Below are 22,085 nucleotides of genomic sequence, written 5' to 3'. Positions count from 1 at the left end.
TGTATTACTGACCTATTTAGATATTAAAAGGGAATATTTAGTGTTCTACAAGATATTACAAGAGCTCCTTTAATCTGAAAACATGCATATGTGTATACACATATATATGCCTCTGTGTGTGTGGACATTGTATACATCAGCTCCACCCCATCAGGAGTGCACAGAGCCACGCTCTGTGGATGTGTAGGTTCACCCTCGTCCACATGTACACACACCCATGCAACTACACGCACTCCTCCAAGCCGTGTCGAAATTGCTGAGTTTTGGTAAACTGCAGTATAACTTTATTGTTGCCAGATATTGCTAGAGAGGTTAATCCAACAGGAAAGCAATTTCCCCATCACTCATAGAAAAAGACTCTTTAAATGACATTATTATTAAGTGAACTTCCCCTAATGATATTTCTATGGGGACAAAAAGAAGACCAAAAAACAACAACAAAGAACCAAACACACACACACACATAGAGCCCAAAAAACCCCAAATAACCAAATAAAACCATAAAAATAAAACCCCAAACAAACAAAATCCCAAACCGAGTCAAATATTTGCAGTATAGCTAAATGCCCGTCTAATAACTAGGACTGAAATTAAAGTCAGTTGCAGTCTGGATTTACATGTTGTAAGTCTTGACTTCTAATATAGTTCTCATCTTTCTCTTTCTACCTGTTCGGCAAAGGACCTGTCTGCCACAGGGAGAAACGATTCTGCCACTTCATCTTGCTTACAGCGAGGTGATTCTAACCATACACTTGGAGGTATTTACATCTAGGCTTTATTCAATACTCTTAACATCTTTCTTCTCTTGCAGATCTCGAGGTGCCAAGCCACTTTGAAGCCTCCTGGTCTGAAACCACCTTGCTTTCAAAATAGAAAAGAACAGCGTCGAAAACAAAACCTCGCAGCCGTCCTTCCTCCAGACACAGCAACACAAATCCCTTTCGTATCATTTAATCACAGCTATAACCCGACAGCCCTTGCCTTTTGTCATTACCGTGCTAGAAGAGAATATTTACCATGATTGTCGGTAATATCCTTAGTGCTTTCTCTTCCCAACTCCTTCTTGCCCATACAGAGACACACAGACACCCACCCGCCTCCCTGCCTCCTCCATCCCTTGGTCAGTTTGCAACTGGCTGGTTTGGTTCATTTCCCCCTTTTTTATACACCATTTACAAACTTCTGTGTCTCTGGGCTCTCTGCAGGGTGGCGATGTGGCTACAGACCCTCTGCATTTTGTACTCGTGCGTGTATGTGTGTGTGCATGTATGTGTGTGTGTGTGTGTCAGTCTGCACACTCGTGTGCGTGTGTGTGCTCTAGAAAAAGGCAGTGTTTGTCTATCCTCTCCCTACACGCAGAATCCAGGCCAGTGCGATGTGGAGCTCAATAAGAAACTGCATGAATAAACACGAATAGAAAGTTGTGCTCAGCTAACCGAGGAAATCAGAGCAATACCAGGGCACCAACGTCCACATTTCTTTTCATTTCGGGCCGGGGCAGTAACCTCATCTGGGTATGCTAAAAATTAAGGGCAACGGGCAAGCAGATTCAAGTCCCTCGAAAAGACTGCTGTAATTGATCAGACAGAGAGAGATGGGGGTGACCGAAGCCCACGCCTGACCGTGGAGGGCCAGCAGCCGCCACGGCCCAGCAGGCACACAAAGGACCCCCAGCCATGCTAAAGGGCTCGGGCAGCGATCACGGGGAAGGAGGGAGGGAGGCAGGCAGGTGGCGTCGGCGGTCCCCAGACCTCCACGCCGGGTGGCACGCACTCCGGTGGTTCCGCAAACCGGAGCTGGGTGGGGATGAAGGCAGCGTTATAGCAGTGTTATAGGCCAGCGGTGGGCGGTGAGGGGGTTAACTACCGTCTCCAAACTGCTCCGGAACCGGCTGGTCTCGGCCCGACTTCCGACGGGCGGGGCGGGGCAGTGCCCCCGCGGCAGTGGGCGAGAGGCGGCGGTGCGGGGCGGCGCAGACCGGGGGAGCGGGGCCGCCCCGACCGGCTCCCGGGGAGGCAGCCCGGTGGGCTGCCGGGCTCCGGCCATCTGCCTCCTGTCCTCCGGCTTTCTCTTAAATATTGATCAGACGCACTTCAGCTTCCGAGTAATTTCATCTTAATCAGCGGCCGGGCTCGGCTCGGATAATAAACTAATGCTGGAGAGGGCCTGTGGATAACGCCGGGCCAGGGGCAGGGAGGAGGCAGCCCTCCAGTTTGGCGGGGCTCGATAGGCCCTATCTTCCCGGGGCAGATGGACTTAGTGGGTGAGAAGGCTTAAACGCAGCTTTTCATAGATTTACACCTCAATCAGCCATTCAGGTTTTTTATGCAAATCCTAAAACAACATCATTTATCTATTACGAAGCCCGGCTTTGAAACGGCATATCATTAGCTGCACCTTTGGCACCCCAAAACCATGCAGGCACCGACGCCCCCTGGATGAGCGAGTGTCCTCTCCCCCCAGCCCCCGGCCGCCCCGCACAAACCCCGCCGGCTCCCGGGAGACGCCGACACCCCCAGCGCGGCTGGAGCAGCTCCTCCATCGGGTTTGGGCTGGGGATCCGACCGAAGGAGCAACCTTTTGGGGATGGGGGCTACAAATGGCGAGCGAGGGAAGGCCCTGCCCTCAAGTTTGAGCTGTGCTGGAGCTTAAGGCCAGGTACCGGTGGGGTGAGGCTAAGGGCGATCTCTGGCCTCCCCGAACAGCCACGGCACGGCGGGGCAATCTTCGGGAGGCTTAATCAGAGGGAAGAAAAATCCAAACCTATCAGTGTAAGGCTGAGCTGAGGTAGATTATTGCTGCCGGCTTGACGCCTTTTAGCTGCAGCTTCGAGACGCGAAAATGAAAAGAAAGAAAAAAATTATGTCCCAAACTTTCACGCCTCTGAATCCTTTCAGGTATTAAATTCCGTTAAAAATACCGCTGAATGAGAACGACACTGCTACCAGAGAGGAACAGAAATACTGCTCTTAAAAACAATGTACCGACATCAAAAATCTTCCTACCCAAGCTTAGGGGTGAGTGGAAGGCCAGTTTGTTCCTTCAAAGGCCTCTCCGCTGCCTCTCTGCCGGCGGGGAGAGAAAAAGCAGCCCAAGCTCTAGCGTGAGACCCGGCGAGGGTGCTGGCCCCTGGGGAACCTTTTATCCCCTCCTGGGTAATATTTCTCCCATCAAAAAGCCGAGTGGGGGAGGGGAAGAACTAGGTCCATCACACCACCCACGCGGAACACGGGAGCCCCCAGGCAATTCCCGTCCATTTCAGTTTCGTACGACCGGAATTTATTTTCTATTAACTCCCCACTCGTGTTGGCGACGGGCCAGTGCCACGGCCGGAGCTGCTCGTGGGGAAGACCCCTCCGCGGAGCCGCGCGTCGAGCGAAGCCCGCGGGGCGGGAGAGGCGAACCCCGACGGGGCGGCCGCTGCCTCGGGCCATGCGTGTCCTTCCCTCGGTGGCTCCCGCCACGCCCGGGGACGTGTTCCCTACGTGCTCGCTTTTCCTCAGGGGAACCTCAGGTGTGTGAACGTATCCGCACATCAATTTATTCCTTAAAATTACCCATTAGTGGCTTGGTCTAAGATCTCGCACCCTATGGCGGTTCTCCCAAATCCACAGGTAGCCTCTTGAGGCGCAGGGGGGAAGGGATGAAGGGGGGAGAGTTCATCCTCTTCCCATGTCTCTCCGTAGACCTAGCTCGGACTTCACTAGAAAAAGGGAGGAGGGAAGAGGGAGAGAGGACTCGGGCAACACAAAAGTAGATCGGAAGTCCATATTAGTTTGGAAATGGTCAAGAAATTCCAGGCACGTTTCTCTGTAAATCCCTGGTAATATTCAAAATTGTATTTTCAAGTAAAAACAAGTTTAGAATTTACCTCTTGCTAATTCACGGCTGAATAATCTGCCCAGGGCAAAGCAAAACTTTAAGGAAAAAGAAAAAAAAAGGGGGGGGAAGAAAGAAAGAAAGAAATATGCTGAAATACTGTTAGTCATGCAAATAAAGGCTTCTTTCAGCACATTACAATATACTCCGGATTCAAGGGGAGGAGCTGCAACCCGCTAAGGGCGAGGAGTTTGTGTTTTTGTTTTCATTTAAAGCTACAAAACAAATCCCGAAATATCTTAACCGCTCTCTGGAGACACCCGTCCCTGCAGACAGGCGCTCGGAGAAAGCTTTTTAACTCGCAGTGCACGAAAAGTGATTGGGGTGGGGGGAAACGATGGAGCCTGCGGTGGCGGAGGGGACATGGGGGAACACGGCCATGCCCCACGCCGCCGCCGCTATCGCAGCACTGTGTCCCCGTTGCCGCCCGCAGCCTCCTCGCAGGGTTACTTGGTCCCTGTAAAATCCATCCGAGGTGTCCCGCCTAGCCGGGGAAGGCGGGGGCCGGAGGGGCAGCGCAGTGCTGCGCGCCCCGCGGCGGGACAAAGTGTGGGGCGAGGAGCCCACGGGGGAGGAGTGATTTTCCGTGGCGGACAGAAACACCAACATCGTTGGGTAGATAAGAAAATGGAATACTGTATTTGATTTAGAAAGTTTGTACATATAGATAAACACGCAGTTAAGGAAACAATAGTTTAAGCGTCCTACGTGGAGTTTAAGAAGAGACCCCCCAAAGCTGCTATGAAATACTCAAAATAGCTTTTGCATAAGATAACTACAGTTGCACCCTAAGCTTTTTTTTTTCTTTTTCTTTTTTTTTTCTATCGCTGAGGTCCCTTTTGAAAACCTAGCAAGTCAGGTTTTGACAGCTAAGTTTGTGCAAGGAACACCGAGTCAAGGAAAATAAAAAGGAGAGAGAGAGAAAGGGTGGGAGGGAGATAGAGAAAGGGGAGGAAGAAAGAAAGAGGAGAGCAAATATCATATACAAGCATTTCTACACATATATTACAAACTGGGAAAATGACCGCATCATTAAGATATACATAATTCATATAAAATTTTGAAATAAAAATAAAAATCTGTTACAGTCATAACTATTCTTTTTCCACATTTATAACCAGTACCCACACAGGCAGTGACAGAAGTGTAGAAAAAAAGGTGCTTACGAATAAAATGATTGTCTGCGGAACAAAAAAACAGAAAATTGCATCTTGGCTGGACCATCACTTGGACTAAAAAAAGAGAAAAAAAAAGAAAAAAAAAACGAGAAAGAGAGAGGAAGAGAGAAAGAGAGAGAAATAGGACCAACAAAAAGGCGATAAACATTTGTTATTTCCCTCTTCAAGGAGTTCCTTTTAAATTTTTTTTATTTTTGATTTTTGTACAAATTCGATCGGAGTTTGCATTTGTTTGTCTGGTTTCTGTTTGTTTTCGTTAACTATAGAGAATATTTTTTCCCAGATACAAATTTAATCATCATCATCATGCAAATGGGTGAAATGCGTCCATGGAAAAGCGCAAAGGAGAAATCGTGCTTGTCCTAAAAAGAATACAATTGTCACTTTTGCTTTGTTTTTTTTTTCTTTCTTTTTATATATATAATAATTATTATTTCCCTCCCTCCCCCCCACCCTTCCCGCTGCAGCACCAGCGTTTGTGACTGTTGAAGTTTTAGCTCCATCTCTTGGTGGTGGTGTTGGCTGACGGTGGTGGTGGTGGTGGATTCTCTGATCCCTGTCTGTTTGTTTGCTATTATGTTTGGGTCGGGTTTGGCCTTTTCTTTCCTCCCGGCTGTGTGTGTGCGTGCATGCGTGTGTGTGTCCTGATTTCTAGGTTGCCTCGGTTTGTTTTGCTCGGGACGGGGAGAGGGTGCTTGGCTGTTTGGATTTGGATTTTTTTGTTTGTTTGTTTGTTTGTTTTCCGATATCATACATCACATTCCGAGTCGCTGGAGGTTACCGAGAGGATGGAGGTGCCCGTCTCGGCTCTTTCTGTCAAACTGGAGACGCTGGTGGTCGGGCTGGCCGCCGTGGACGGAGACTCGGCCGAGCTGTGTGTCGGGCAGCCGGGCTCTGCCAGCGACCGCATGCCGCTCTGTCCTATCGCCTGGTGCTGGAGCCTGCATCGCGCCGGGAGACAAAACAACAGCACAGCCCCGCTCAGACACCGGGCGCGGCCGAGGGGACTGCGCCCGCCCGGCCCTGCGCCCTCCCGGGGACGGCCTCGCCCGCGGCCCGGCCCGGAGCGGGATGGAGCGAACCCCCGGCCCGGGGTGCGGCCCCCTGCCCGGCCCGGCCCGGCCCGGCCGCTCTCCCGCAGCGCCCCGCGCAGCCCGGAGCGGCGGCGGGATGCAGGGCCAAGCCGTGCGCCACGCCGCGCTGCCCCCGGGCCGGGTCAGGCCGCCTCGGGGGGGACAGCGCCCAGCGCGCACACAGCGACAGGGACCGAGGTCTGAAACGGGACGGGGGGCGCGGGGACAAGCGCTTCCCTGTGCCCACGGCTGGAAAACACGAGCAGCGCCTTCTCTGTCCCCGGAGTGCCATTCATTCATCCCCGCAGCACGGCGGGCCTAGGAGAAACCGTGTGTGGGTGAGCCCCTTAGCACTTGGACACCGCGAAAATATTCAAGGAGCGGTCCGCAGCGGGCAAGAACCGTACTGGATCCTCATTTTGTGCTCTGGCCAATACCTGCCTAAATATTTCCCAGTGCACAGACACTCTGGGGTCTGCGGCAGGGATAGAAGGAGGTCCTGTCCCAGGGACGCAGCGCTATGAACAAAATAAAAGAAGGAGATTGTACAACACAGCGCTCCTGTCCCCTCGAAATTTAAGTCATTTTTTCATCTGAAAGCCAGAATCAGCATTAATGTGCTTGTTCTTTCATTGTCAACGCTTAAGGGAATATTAACTTTGAATATTTTTTTAAGAGGCAATAAATATTTTTTAGGTTCTCTAGCGTATTTTAAATATTCCTCTGGGTCCGTTTATTCTGCTCAAAACCCAAAGAAAGCTTAATTCGGGGATAAGAGCTAAAAGTCCTGGACTGAGCAGCCAGCCTCAACCTCTAGAGCCTAGGATTGCTAGTAGGAATCAAAATACACTCTGCTCTCAAATGCTTCTCGCTGGGGTATTTTTTATTGAACTTCCTGCAAAGACCGAGAAAAAATGTAGTCGGGTTATTCTACATTTCTCATTATTTTAAGTTGTCTAATTTCATAATCTTTGATTTTTCTCCCATTTACAAATCCTGGTGCATTCATCTGCTGTCAACAGCGTTGAGTCAACAAAAGCATCCGTAGGCAACTTCTGTTTATTTACAGTCCTAAGCTGATCTGTTTTCCATTTAATGGAAATTAAATAGCGAGGCACTTTTAGGTTGCATTTCTCCTACAGAATCTTTAATCAATAGCACCAGTGCTATAATTAGGAGGAATTTAACAGACAGCATTTACAAGAACAAGAAGTTTTGTTTACACACAGTGGTAGCGAAACTTAAAATAAAATCAATGTGTCAAACTAGATTAAGGGTCCATTTTCATTTGCAAAATAACTTTTACGAGAGTAACGAGAAACAAAGGGGGAAAAAGCAAAAGAAAGTAAGAAGGGTGCTTCGCTTTTACCGTGTCAAAGCAGAAAGGGAAAGAAAGAAAAAAAAAAAAAAAAGCAAGAAAAAGACACCGAGAGACACGCAAATAAATGCAAGCGTAAATGCACAGGAAACACACGACCAGGAGGCCAGGTCGCCATGTGGTGTAAAGACAGAAATGAAGATGCAGGGGAAAAAAAAAGATTCCCCGTCTCTTAAATGTTTTTTTGTTGGTTTTTTTCTCTTCTCTCTAAGCCAAAGAGCTCTGGGCTATGCCTGCGCTGGTCCCGCTGTGCATGCAGAGCAGAACGAACAATTGGAGCGGAGCCGCCGGCTCTGCCGAAACCCGCTCTGAACCGCACAGCCTGCCTCGGCCTTTCGGCGGGGGAACCGCGCCAGAGCCCGGCCACACAGATCCCGGCAAGCCGAAAGCCAAACCGGAGCCCACCGACCCCGAGCCGTGGGGTTTCCCGTCCGCCGCGCCAGCCGCCGGTGCAGGGAGGAAGGGAAGGAGGCCGGGAGAGTCGGGCGCTGCCCCCGCCGCAGCCGATGTGCTCCGCGCACATCTATACACACACCCGCGCCCACGGAGCTGCCCACGCCCGCCGGAGCCCCAGCCCTGTCCGAGCCCCGGGAGCCCGTGCGGAGCCGGGGCAGCGCTGGAGGCACGTCAGGCAACTTTGAGCAGTGCCCATCCCCGTCGCATCCCCGTGGCTGCCGGGAGGAGATCTACCCGCCCGGCTGGGGGACCGATTTCTCCCGGCGGCGGTGATGGAGAAGAGGAGGAGGAAGAGGAAAGGAGAGGTAGAGGCGCGCTGCCGCCCAGGCGGCCGCCGAGCCGTGGAGCGCGGCCGTCCGCCCGCAAGAGCCCGCCGCCCACCTCGCCCCTCGCCCCGGAGCGTGGCACCGCAGCCCCACTGACCTGTTTTTAGCCGCCGCTGCTCTGTCTCTTTGCCTTCGGTTTTTGAACCAGTTGCCTACTTGCGTGGGGGTGAGCCCCGTGGCCTGAGCCAGTTCCCTTTTCTTGCTGGGGTTGGGGTAAGGGTCCTGCAGGTACCACTCCCTCAGGAGGCTGCGAGTCCTCTCCTTGAAGCAGTGCGTCTTCTGCTCGCCATCCCAAATGGTCCTGGGCAGCGGAAACTTCTTCCTCACCCTGTATTTATCAACCGGCCCCAGCGGGCGACCCCTTAGCTTCTCGGCCTCCTGGTAGTGCGCTTCGAGCCACATGGCCTGCAACTTGCCATGGGACTCCTTGGTGAATTTGTGGTTCTCCAGGATGTGGTAGAGGTCTCGGAAGTTGCCCGTGTGGAAGGCCACCACCGCCCGGGCGCGGAGGATGGACTCGTGCTTGTTGATGGCCTCGCATGCCCCCGGCGCCACCGGCAGCGACCAGAGGAACCTCCCCAGCCTTTCTATGTCTCCAGTCTCCTCCAGCGTCTCGCAGACGCTGGCCACTTGCTCCGGGGAGAAGTTGAGTGTGGGCAGCTGAAACATTGACAACTCTTCGTGGGGTGCCCGGGAGCTGCCGCCTCCACCGCCGCCGGCACCGGGGCTGCAGCCCGAGCCGCTGCCGCTGCCGCCGCCGCCGCCGCCGCTGGCGAGAAGGAGGGAGCGGTGGTGCGGATCGGCGGCGAAGTTTGGCAAGAAGAAATGGGTGGGATAAAGCTCTAGCGGGGACCTGAACACCATGGGATGACCGGGGAGAGGGGGAGATAAATCAAGGAGAAAAGAAAGAAAGGGAGGAAGAAGGGAGGAAAGGGCACACGCACCGCGCACGCATCCACACCCGCACACGCACACACAGCCACATAGAGGCACGGGGGCACACACACTCACACGTACACGCGGGCACACGCACACGCGCGCTCACACACACCCCACACGCACACGCACTCACACACACCCGGCCCCGCGCCGCCGCCGAGTCAGGATTCAGTGATTCAACAGCGATCGCCCTAATGACAACAGCCTCATAATATCTCCCCTAAATCCACAGTGAGTGCAGCGCTGAAACATTTTGTTTCGCTTTTCTATTGGTCTTCTGAGTGTCGTTGTGGCGTTGCCATGGCAGCCGCTGCCAATCACTGTCAGCCCTGCCAATCATTACGGAGTACGTAAGGAAGGTTTTTACCACTTCGCCCAAATGCACGGGGGGGAGGGAAGCCGGGCGGTTGGTGGAAAAGCCTGGTTTGTTGTTTGGATTTTTTTTTTTCCTCCTTAATCTTTGCAACTCCTAATCTCAGCACTTCCCCTTCTCCCTGTCGCTCCCCCCTCCTTCTCCACACCCCTCCTAAATAAGGGATCAAATAATGCGAAAAGCAGTGTGCACATATTTGTTGAATGGGATGAGCAATTAGAGGGTGGAATATTATTGTGATCTTAACGAGCCTCGTTAAAGCTAAAGGAGATATGGGGGAAAAGTAAATGGGCCAGGCTGGGATACACGTTCGGATAAAGGGCTTCTAACTGAGACAATTTACACATGATTTGCACGTAGTTTCACTTCATTCTGCCTATCTGAGCACTAATAGTGCCGGGGAAGAAAAGAAAGATGAGATCATTAGACCCATCCTCACGCCGGTGACCCTCCCAGAAGCAGGCACATACAGTACAGGCTGGGTTTAGCCCTGGTTCACCGAAGTCTCTCCTCCCCTCTCCCGCTCCCGTCCCTCTCCGCGGAAGGAGGGATCCGCTGCCCGCGGAGTTCCGCGGCCGCTCCGCCGGGAGCTTCCCAGGGTGCCCAGCCTGGATCCGCTCCGGCCGGCCCGCTTCGCGACCGACCCCGGCGGCGCCCCGCTCGCTGCCTCCCCCGTCCCACTCCTTGCTTCCCCGCCCTCCCGCTCCTTCTCTTCTTCCCTTTCCCTCTCCTTTCTCTTCCCTCTCTCCACTGTGTTTTTCTTTCATTCTGGCTTTCCTCCTCCCACTCGCCTCATCTCCTCTCGCCCCTTCCTTTCTCCGAAGCCCGGCGACCTTGCGAGGCTGTTCCTTACCCCCAAATCCGCCGGGGCTTTACACCGCACCTGTCCTTTCCTCCGCGATTTCTGCCCCGAATTTGCAGGGCTCTTGTGAGGGGATGAGGAAGGGGTGAAAGCAAAAGTGGGTTTGAGACCTTATTCTTTTTATTATTCTTTTAACTGAGAGCAGGGAAAATCTCCGTAGTGGTGGTTTGAGTCCATCCCTCGGTAAAGACACAGCTGGGTCGTCAGACCTTGCTACCATGCAACTATATTTATTATTAGGTATGTTGCTTTTAAGAAGATTTAATCAGCATCTTGAGCTGGTAACTCTTTTGTTTGGTTTCTGTAGCTATGGAAGTGTGATTTACAGAGATTTGTACGGGTCATGGACATCTTTCCAGACTTACTGTGTATATTTAGACAGGACTTTGCTTGGTGTTAAAAAGTGTATATTTTGAATAGGTTCACACACAGTAGCAAACAATACCGACATTGTAAAGGCATGTACAACGAGTATTGAAACGCAGCATCCAGACTTCAACTAATCTGCCCTCAATAAAGCTGAAATAATTATCCTAAGCCGCCTTTCTAGAAGAAAAATCATTGAGGAATTCAAAACTTTTTTAAAGATCTTTTCTGCATTCCGATGGAGATCGAGGGGTGAGGCTTGGAGCCCAAACTACTTTCAGACATCAATGGAGGGAAGCAGGGGGGGAAGTGAGATATTACAATTAAAATGTGAAAACATAGCGTGACTTGCCCTATCCGAAGGATAATAATAATACTGCAATGGGTGGTAGAAGTTCTTTAGCTGCGCTCCAAACTGGTTGTGATCCTTTCACAGCGCACTCCTCGTGAAATAATTCCAAGTGGCAGATGAATAGGTCCAGTTGGAAGAGCTGCTGGACTGGAAGAAGCTCGCTGTATTACACATTCATCTGATTTCCACTAAACTGTCATCGGTGTGCTACATGGCTTCATAGTCCTAATGGAAATAATTCGCCCTCTTAATTTTTAGTGATCTGCTTAAGCACTTCTGTTAACAGACTTGGGAAAAACTTCTTTTTACCCTCCCACCTTCCCTGGCTCGTATTTCCAGTCGTACAGCTAAGGAGGGAAAGAGACTTCTCAGCCCCTCTACAAATCGACTTGGAGGTATTAATTGGACAACAATATGTTTAGCCAAAGATTTTAATACACACACACACACAAAATCTTTTTCTTTGTAATCCTTTCCTTTTATGTAAAGGATTACAGAGGGGAGAGTGGGGGGAATTCCTGCGGGAGTTTCTTAATATTTGATTCCATTTTTCTTCAAGCTTCAAATTAAACTATCCTAAAACGTATTTCCAGAATAACATCCAAACCGCCTATGTTGTTTTGGGTTGGTGTTTTTTTTTAATCTCTCGAACTATCATACACTGGTTGTTCAGCTATAGCTTGCAACTCCTCTATTAGTATTCCTGATGAATCTCTGAAAGCTTATATATATTTCCTTTCTTTCTCCCTCTCTGTGTCTGTTTCTCCCCACAGCCTCCCCCTCCTTTTTTTTTTTTTTTTTTTTTTTTTACCTTTTTCCCCCCTGACATATGAAACATGTAACAACTGCATTTCTGGCGAAAACCTTTCTTCCACAATATCCTTCCGTAGGGTATTTCAAAGCATCTATTCTATGTGTCTGTGTGTTTAAAACCAAACAAACCCACAGCCCTGCCTATCAGCTAATACCAAGGTCTTTCTGAAGCCCACTCTCGTCTGTGTGCCGCGAAGGTCCAGCACAGGAGCTCTGCTAGCCAGAAGCTCTTACAAGGACGGAGGCAGCATCCTCAAAGATTTCCGCCGGCTCCCGCGGCTGGAAGACGCGGGTCACGGAGGCGCGGTGGTCGTCAGCCAGACCTCGGGGAGCGGATCCTGCGCTTGCCCAGCCCGGCCGGGGATTCAGCGCTCCCCTAAGCCTGTTAGGGACACACTCTCATGTCCTGAAATGTGCAAGCAGATAATTGTTGGCGCTCCAGCTTTGTGTGAGGAGGCCAGGGTGTAAATGGCTTTTAATGACTGCAGCTGCTGGCTGCAAACTGTCAATGGGATCGGCTAATGCCGAGCCCGGACCCGCCGGGCGCCCAGCCGCAGCCGGGCGGGCGCAGCCGCGGGCGCGGAGCGGAGCGGAGCGGCGTGCGCAGCGGGTTGCCCCGGCGGGCGCGGAGCCGGGCGCGGTCGGCGGCAGCGGCAGCGGCAGCACGGCGGCGGCGGCGGCGGACGGGGCTGGGCAGAGGCTGCCCTCTCGGCCGGGGAAATCCTTTCCGGATCCTGTAAGTTTGTTACGGGCAGGCGGAGGTCCCGCGGGGGAGCGCCCGGGGGGTGCGCGGCCTCCCCCCACCCCCTCCCCCGGCCCTTCCCCACCCCCGCGCTGGGGCCCGAGGTCTGGGCCGCGCAAGGCGGGGTTCCCCTGAGCTGACGATTGCCGTCTTCTGCAGGCCGGGGAACCTGCCGTCCGTTTCCAGTCAATCTTACTTGGTCCCACATGATTTATTGTTTCAGCTGCTAGAATGACATGTGGCTCTGCAGGGCAGGGGAGCAACCCTCCCCTTCTCCCCAAAAACCTCCCCCTAAACACACCGGGGCAAGCTAGTGCTCTCTTCTGGAGGGAGCCCTACGAAGTTGTGCCTGTGTGTGTGTCGGGCTGCCAACCGGGAGGACTTTTCTGGGGAGAGGAAGGGAAGCAGAGAGAGAAGCTCTTTTATTTCACTGCTTGTTTTGATGGTCTCTCCCAGGAGGCTCCGATTTTCTGCTGCCTAGTTAGTGCCCCTTAATCCTGACTCGGGAGTGACTCAGTCGACGCTTGCAAGCACTGATTATTTTTTTTATCGGGGGAGGCAGGGATTCAGACTGGGCTGGGGTGTAGCTGTGAGGTACCGGCGAGAGGAAAATGCAGCACTGCGGCCGCGACGGGGGGGAAGGCGAGGGGGGGAGAAAGGGAGAGCCCGGGGCAGGTAAAGGAGAACCCACCGAGTTGGTCTTGTTAGGCTTTTTTTTATTATTAATATACCGATTTAATTGGATTTTTCTCAGTCTTCAGGGACAAGCGCTGACAAATTTGCACGGATGATGTCTTTGAAAACACATCTATCTTCCTCCTTCCTTCCTTCCCTCTTTCTTTCTTTCTTCCCCTCTTTCTTTAGTCACGATTTCCCGGGATAAATGAATGCGCATTTGATGGGTGTGTGAGACGTGGCCCATCCGGCTCCCGTAACAGAGCCCTGTGGATGCGGGGTGTGCTGTACCGGCCGTGATAAGAAACAAGTGGCAAGTGAATTTTTTTTTTTTTTTAGTTGTTTGGATTGGCTTAAGAAGTCGAGGGGGTATTTAATTAGTGGTCCAAAATACTGTTCCAGCTTCCAAGTTAAACTTCCGGGGACCCCCTCCCACGCTTTGTTTTGCATAAACACCGAGGCTGGATGAGGGAAACATGAAATACCAACAATTTTTTATTACTTTTTTTTTAAAAAGTGAGAAAAAAATGCAGCTCGCCTCCGTGGTGAGATGACGGCTTGGGAAGCAGAAAACTTTTCCGAGGAGGTGAGGGAGCCGCAGCCGCCTCTTGGCTGGGCTGCTTTCCCCCATCCCTCTGGATCTGCTGGCAGCTCCCGCCAGTCGAAAGTTACCTGCTCTGCGGCAGAAGCAGCCGTACAGTCTCTTGCTCCTGAATTAAACACAACTCTTAATGATGTAGCATTATCAACAAGGGACACTTGATTGACTGATCTAGGTATGATATATGTGCTGGGCGTCTAAATTAAATATTAAGTGAAATACTTAGCTCTAATTAGAAATCGTAACCTAGCGATGAAAACTTGAAGAAACAATTTGCGGGGGGGGGGAGGAGGGGACAGCCTTTAAACGCTGCAGCGAGGAAAGTAGCGGTGATGTGTACAGAGTCTGACATATTAGCAACAAGCAGCAACTTCGAAATGATTGACGTATCATTAAAGCCATCAGGCTGATTTTAATAATTCAAGGAAAAAAAAGGAAAGAAGAGCGAAAAAAAGTGTGGAACCTCGCAGACAGGTTCCTTATTAATCAGCGCATTAAACCCGAGAGAAACAATTAGAATGGGAAAGAAGGAGAGAAGGCGGGGTAAAATCTGTTGACGAATTTAACAAATAAACGTGCATAAAGCAGCGACCATCCAGCTCGGGGCTTCTCTGGGAGATGGAGATGTCAGACCTAGATGCCTTCTCCCCCGAGTGTGCCTTCCCAAGGTAAACAAGCACACAGTTGTCTCAACTTTCTCCTTTAGTACAAAGTTCCTGGTGCGACGGAAAATTTGAATATTTTATCAGTCTCTTGTAGTGACCCTCATTAGGTGGGCATCCTGCTAAGGCCTTGGCGTTACAAGAAAGCTGCCCAATCAGAGCATTTGCACGCCTTGTTAGCGATGGTTAATGAAGCTTCCCCATGCACTCAAAGAAAGGCCCCCTCGATGTAGATTTACCTTATGTCAACTCGTTACTTCTAATGAATCGCATCAAAATTCTTCCCTGAATGGGGCCGAGGCGCCTGGACCGGGATCCCCTCCCCGCCCGGCGGAGCCCACCCCTGCCACCGCCGGCACTTTAGCGGAGAATCCGAGACCAAGGTGACCAGGCGCAGTTTGGCCGTGGGGAGGGGGAGAAGAGGCCGAGGGAGGGGACGGAGCGGAGAGTGCGGCCGGCAGCGGCGGGGGCACGGCAGCCTGCGGGGGGGCTCAGCCCGGCCGCGGCTACCGGCGAGGGCAGCGACTGCGGAGGCTTCGCTGCTGGCAGGTAGACGTTTGTTCTTCGCCTCTAATTTCCAGGCTCCCCCCACCCCAACCCCCCACCTTCCCGTCCCTCCGGGCTAGCATTTTAAAATCAATTAGTATTTTCAATTCTTGAGGTGAATTATTCAAACAAATGTTTGGGAGACCCTGAGGGAGAATTTGGCCGTGACAAAAGGTTTGATTAGCTTTATTTCCCCCCAAAAGCAACAAAGGCGTAGGGCTGCGAGAACAATCCGCTACATCAGGCCATATTCAATTAAATGAAAGTCATTAGCTTCGCCGTGAAAGCACTACCTTTAAAATCAGATGGGGCGGGCGGGAAGGGGGGAGTGGGTGTACTCTGATAATTGTGGCAGGAGGATTTAACACTCCCCCTCCCCCTATACACACAAAGCCCTCCAAAAAGAAGAAGAAGGCGGGGGGGAGAACCCAAACCCAACACTTCACCCTTTGGAAATTTGTGCTCAGTCTAAACAATAGGAAGCCCATAATGCAGATTATAACACTCACTGACTCGAATCCATTATCTGCCCTCCACACTGTCTATATATTGATTTCCATATACTTTCTATTGCTCTCAATGACTGAGCAAAGCTCCAGTTAAGAGCCCGCGACACACAGGAGCGCTGCTTGAACTACATCTCACCAATACAAGCCGGAGCCGGTTGTAAACACGAAATGCTCCCACTTTCCCGGTGCAGCTGTGAACAAGCACACGACCACCCCTCCGCCCCCCCTCCTCCCCCCCCCAAAAAAAGGAAGCTGACGGCCGGGCAGAGCCGGTGCGCTGCCCCGGGGCCCCCTCCCGCCGCGGGGAGCACGCCGATCCCCCCGCGGAGCCACGGCTAGGTGCGCACGCCCGTGTCCACGGGAGAAATCCCGGGGCCGCTGCCCGGGGCGCCCCCGTCCCGACAGCGCCGGAGCCGCATGCGGGGAAGGGGGTCTGGGTCCCCTCGGGGCGCAGAGCCGGCACAGCCGGGCCGGCAGAGCCCTCCGCCAGCAGCCCCTCTCCCCAAGACCTGAGCTCTTAATGAGGGATGACGGTCGTTTCTTTAACTCTGAGACCCAGCAGAGCAGAACTTTCCCAAGGCAGGATCCTTCGGACGGTAAGTTTGATATTTAGATTAAGATCACTTCCTCACGGGCTCCTGTAGTGTGTGTGTGAGTAGGTGAATGTGAGGAAGACGAGGAGCGGGAGCAAGCTCAGCTGAAAGTGACCATAAAAGAGAGACAAGAAAGCACCAAGAGCACGACCTGATTTTTTGGGGAAGTGCACTGAAGGGGAGGTGGGGTGGGAGCGGGAGGCCGCCGAGACTGAGACGGGGAGTGCGGTCGAGCTGCCCCTGCCTCTTGGCAACCCTGCGCTGCAGGGCATCGCTCCAGGCGGAGGGGAAGAGAGGGTTAAAGTGCCGGACCAGAAGTAGAAATTTGGAAGCGAATATGTGCTGGGGGGAGGGGGAGTAAAGCGGCAATTCTGCTGCTATAAAGACCCCAAATAATCCACTCGGAACCTGTATAGATCGGAGAGATCCGGGACAGCGTCTTAAATGGTCACATCTCCCCCCCTTTCCCCTCCCTCTCTCCCTTTACTTTAATGAAGATTGTTAATTTGCTCCGAGGCAGTGCGCTGGGTTGATAAATCCTCCCCAGCTAATATGTTAAAGTTTAAATACCAGCAGGTGCAAATTCACTCTACTTAAGGCTACAAAAATAATGCCGAAATTCAAGAGCACAAGAAGTCAGCCTTTGTATTGTGAATTATAAAAGGGAAATTGCGCTATACATAGCCAACTATTTACCAAAAAATCCCAACCCCCAAAGCCCTGAAAGTGCTAAACTCTTCTTAATGATGCCGAAGGTGAAGTTGTTTCATATTGGACAAAATGGGAATTATTCTTTGTCATGTAAATCACCCTTCACTTGACCTCAGGTTAGAGGATAATGTTCATTCTTAGTTCACACTAAAACTTATTTAAATTAGAGAGCCTGAAGAATTATTTCACCAAATCCGTGTAATAAAGTGAAGAGGACTTAGGGATCTTCATTCAAAAAAACCCTTGGTTTAGGAACGTGTACTTTAAAAATTGGTATTTGCCGCAAAACTCGAGGATTAGGAGGTTTTTATTTTATAAAGTTATGCTCCTTGGATTTCCTAGGAAATGTGTATATAATTTCGTATAACAAGACTAAAAGAAAGGAAAATATATGAATCAAAGGAGCTAGAGATACACAAAAGACCTCCAAGTAACAATTACTGTAATACATATTTTAAAATAGGAAAAGAAATGAAAAGATATTTAACAATTGGGTAAAACAGAAATGAAGGTTTGATAAAGAAGATGCAGCTTGTGGTGCTATTTCATTCGATAAATATACTTTTGGCGTGGAGTGACAGGATGTGTTATTTTGACACAAAATGAAAGCGTTACTGCAGATATAGAGACACAGATATACACGAAGACAGCTGTATACACTCATTTATGAATTAGTGGGTGCACATGGAAGGAAATCTGAGCGTCTCTACTTTCCAAAGCAACATTGAAAAATATCCCATAGGTGAGGCACTGGGCTGAGGTAGGTTTAATATTGAAGTGCTAGAGATTATTGGAAATCAAATAAAAATTCGACACGCACAGACCCATTAGAGGATTTAGTGGTGAGGAGGGAGAGATTTTCCAGGGCTTTTGTTGCTAATGTTTCAATGCTAGGCGCTAACTTTAAGAAAAGTGTCAGTAGAATAACAAATTGAGGGCATGAAAGGCCACGGAGAGAAAGCAAGCAAGGATGCTCTTGACTTCTTAGCAGTTGCTTAGAAAGGATCTCGAGCTTAATATGGGGACTCAATCAGCGGAGAGCACAAAGCTGGGGAGAGGGAAGTTGGGCTCAGCACGTGCACTTTGGTCAAGTCGCTCGAGTGAGCACCGGAGGGGGAGCCGCGGGCGCCGAGCCTCCCCGGGCTGCACCCCCAGCCCCCCAGCCCGCCGAGCCTCCCCGGGCTGCACCCCCAGCCCCCAGCCCGCCGAGCCTCCCCGGGCTGCACCCCCAGCCCCCCAGCCCGGCACCGGCGGCCGCGGGCACCGCCTGTCCGCCCCCCGGCCCGGGGCTGCCGCCGCGGGTGGGCACGGGGCTGGGCACACGCACACCAGGGGCTGTGCTAAACCCGTGCCCCTCTTTCGCCTCTGCGAGAGCCCAGGAAAAAGCCGTCCGCCCGGGACAGGCGCGGGGACCGAGGTGGGGCACTAGATAGAGCGCAACTTGTCCCTTTAGTGGGGCGCCGGCAGGAGGTTTTGTTAAAAGAACCTGTTATCAAACTCGGTCTTTCTGACAGAAACAGGCGATTTTAAAGCCCATCTGTAAAGATTTTTAACAGCTTAACGAAATATCAGAGATAAGGTAAATCTGGAAGATGCTCCCAGGACATCAGACCTTAATGTGCTCCTTCAGCGGCGGAGGGAGCTCCATTCTGTTCCCTGTACTTATTATACTGCAGACAGGATTCGATACATACTCTATTTAATCTTGCTCTGTGACAGAGCTGTTTAAGTGTATACCATGCCTACATTCTTTGTATCAAGACCAAAAGGATGCATTGTTGAAAGAAAACTATTCAAAATCTTTCATCTGATAGAAACGATCCAGCAACTGTGAGGCAGCTACAGCACAATGGTTCTGTCTGCATAATAGGTATCTCATAAAAATACAGCGTGTCATTGCAACAGAAAGTTAAAAGTCTTAAACGTATCCATCTTATATATTGCATGAAGTCAATAATATTCTAACCTCTCCTGCACCCCGCCATTAAATGGTACACGGCACTTTAAAATCGAGGGCATTGTGATTGAAATCCCAGTCTCTAGCAGAGAAAGAGGGGAGCAAGGTAAGTTAGCAAGGACCATTACGGATGTAATGACCTCAGGGTAAATATTCATTAGGAAGAGGGGATTCCTCTTCTAATACCCAGTCTATTTTCTTTGGAATGCAATATCACGGAGACTAATGTGGTAGCAAGACCCAAGATTTAAAAAGAGATTATTGCCAAGTGTGTTGAGAAGAGTTTGGGAGATCCTTTTTTTTTTTTTTTTTTTTTATTCCAGACACTTTTCTCAAGTGGGACGCAAATCCCAATGTTTTTTTTTTTTTTTCTCTAAGTCATCTTTCTAATTTTATATGGATAGCTAGAGAAGCTTGCTCCTTGCTTAGCCCCCGGTAGCAGAAAGCAGAGAACATTTAAGCAGCATGGTTAGCAGCCCTGCCTCTCTTTTCCCTTGGTAGGTGCACTTAGACGGCGGCAAGAGAGCCTGCACACCCCCCGGGGACAGAGTTTGCCTCCTGAACCACACTTCTCTTACTGAAGAACAGTAGCTCCGACCTCCAAACCAACTGGGACTGGCGCTTTTAAAGTAGCTGCGAACACTGCTCCCGTGTCTCAACACGGTCACGTAGGAGATTTGAGCCTTTTAATTTCCAGACACAAGGAATAACTCCCTCGGAGCCCCGGATTGGTTTAGGTGGTCGGTTGTTGGGTGTTTGGGTTGGGGTTTTTAATTTTTTTTTTCCCTAATAAGATAGAGAGGGAGGGTGGGTATGATTCTCTTGTAGGCACAGAAAGATAAAGGGGAGGAAAAAGCCGAGCCGGGGCATATTCGGCAGTAGGGAACCTCCCCGAGCCTCCCTGTTGTCCCCGGCGGGATGGCGGTCGGGGGCTGCGGGCTCTGCCGCCCGCCCGGCCCAGCCCTCGGCCCGGCCCTGCGCGGCAGCCAACGGGCGCGTCGCCTGGTGTGACCTTCAGGGAGCACATTTCAACTGCTAAACACCGAGAAAAGTGCTTCCCTCGCTCGCAGGCGCCATGTTACCGCCGGGAGCCGGGCTGGGGCGGGGGGAGGGCGGGTGCGCTGTTAGTCTAGTTTTACGCAGTTGTTAATTCAGACTGGACGAGCACTCGATGGCTCCATTAAAAAAAAAAAAAAAAGTACTTCGGGATTATTCTTTTCTTCTTAGCCCCCGCTGCTATCCCCCCTTTCCCAGCTCCCCCCGAGGGGATGCGCTTTGTAACGCTGATGTCTGCTCTGGGACCCTACGGAGCATCCTGCCCCTCCCCGCCCGCTGGGAAAGGGGGGTGTGTGGGGAGCGATCCCCGGGAGCAGGGGATGTCACGGGGTCCGACAGAAGGCCCCCGACACTCTCCTTGCCGGGGGCCTCAGGCGCCCCCGGGCAGAGACCGAGAGCGCCCAGCTTCTCCCATCCTGATGCTTGTGGGGAAGGGACTGGAAAAACTCCCTAAGCCTCGCTCCCTGCGCGCACACCCGTTTGTGCTGGCAAGGCTGTGAGGCTCAAAATAAGAAAACACCCCCAACATCCCTTTCGCCCGGTGCAAAATGATTTCCTAAACTGTGGGTGCGCACTTTGCTGAGCTCTGCGCTCCCTCGATTCTCCCAGAGATCTGTTTCTTAAACAGCGCTCTTTTGTCTGTCCCCCCCGCCACACACTTTTTTTTATTGTAAAAAACTAACCAACCCCACCCAAAACCCGACAACAACAAATTCTGTAGCTGTGCAGCAGTGGAGGAAGCAACACTGCGATCGCGACAGGGACAGAGAAGCCGGACAGAGCCGCTCCTCCCCTGGGCCGCAGGGCCGGTGCCGTCCTAAAGGTTCAAGTCCTCTCAGGATTTCGGAACAAAGACAGCCCAGCCCAGCTCCGCCACGCACGAATCCCCATTGTAATCCTGGGTTTAGCTTTTTTCTTTTTTTTTTACCCCTTTCTTCATTTGCCCTGTTTTCCAGCCTGCGGTTGCTGAAGGTCAGATGGAGAGGTCATAGCTCTGCATCCCCTATAAATAGATTTTGATATTTAGACAGCTATTGCTACTCGATATTAACTTACGGGATAATGGCGAGAGATACCGTATGCGCTGAACCTGTTATTCACGAGTGAGCAGCATCTGTCGAATACAATTCTCGTCTTTTTGCCCTGTTTGGCTGTAGCACATATCAATAGGGCGAAGGACGTCTTGAGGCTGGGGTAGGGACGGGGAGCAGGACGGCTCTGCGGGGGCACAGTTGCAAGTACAGTGTTGAAACTGTACAAGGACTTAGAGAGCTGAAGTCAGGAGCCAGGTCGGCACAGACCGGCTCTGGGCGAGTGCAGGACCAATTCAAGAGCGGCTGGCAGAAAGATTACAGCGGAAATTTGACAATTCACTTTAACATATAATGAATGCTGCTGAGGTGGAAGGGTCTTCCCTTCACACATTCACAGTCCAATTTCCCCTATTTCTGCCTTTTAAAATCATGGGTTCCAGGTAGATCTGAACCAGAGGCTCAGAGTTCACCACTAACCCTTTTGCTGTTTACAGAGCATTCAGGAGAAGACAAGGTCTGCAAATGTGGGTAATACTTTGAAGGGAGCACTAAGAGTTCTCGTTTCCTTTTCAGAGAGCATCCCCTATTCTTGCTGTTCCCAAATCTTCCTCTGCCTCTCGCCACCTGGTAGGCAGAAAGGCCTTTACTCTCCCAGCCGTCCTGGGTGCCGGCACTTCCTTGGCGGTCAGATTAAAATCAAATTCACGGCCGGGACTGCGGCTGAGGCTTTAGAGCAAACCCACCCGCAGCGGGGCGCCCGTCGGGATGCGCCGAGCGGAGACGCCAGCGCTCTGGGAAATGGTGGAACTGGGGGCAGCGGCGGTCCCCAGGCGGGGGCGGCTCGGGGTGGCCAAGTCCCCGCAGGAGGGGGAGACGAGTCCGGCCAGGCTAAAAATGTCATTTGTCCCTCGTTGTGCTGGCTCACGCGTGTGTCCTGCTCCTTCTGCAAAACAGATTCCCCTTATCACTGGCGGGACCGCAACTCTAGAAACTAGTCGCGGTTA

General features: G+C 51.6%; 1 protein-coding gene across 2 annotated transcripts; it reads right to left on the bottom strand.

Annotated features, from left to right (window-relative positions):
• Positions 1 to 4,495: 4,495 nt before the first annotated feature.
• Positions 4,496 to 9,614, bottom strand: SIX3 (SIX homeobox 3). 2 transcript variants are annotated; one of them, XM_085054998.1, is made up of 3 exons: positions 8,388 to 9,614; positions 5,812 to 5,998; positions 4,496 to 5,419 (listed from the first exon to the last, which is right to left on the bottom strand). In XM_085054998.1, the coding sequence occupies exons 1-3, from the start codon at positions 9,152 to 9,154 to the stop codon at positions 5,318 to 5,320; spliced, it is 1,056 nt and encodes a 351-aa protein (XP_084911124.1). In that variant the 5' UTR covers positions 9,155 to 9,614; the 3' UTR covers positions 4,496 to 5,317. The 2 variants fall into 2 exon arrangements, with proteins under 2 accessions (XP_084911124.1, XP_084911123.1); XM_085054997.1 differs by having other exon boundaries at positions 4,496 to 5,998; positions 8,388 to 9,584.
• Positions 9,615 to 22,085: the final 12,471 nt, after the last annotated feature.

Source organism: Lichenostomus cassidix, chromosome 3 (genome assembly GCF_008360975.1).
Source record: "Lichenostomus cassidix isolate B80296 chromosome 3, HeHo_3.0, whole genome shotgun sequence".
Taxonomy (NCBI): Eukaryota; Metazoa; Chordata; class Aves; order Passeriformes; family Meliphagidae; genus Lichenostomus; species Lichenostomus cassidix.
This window is presented reverse-complemented; position numbering and strand designations above follow the sequence as displayed.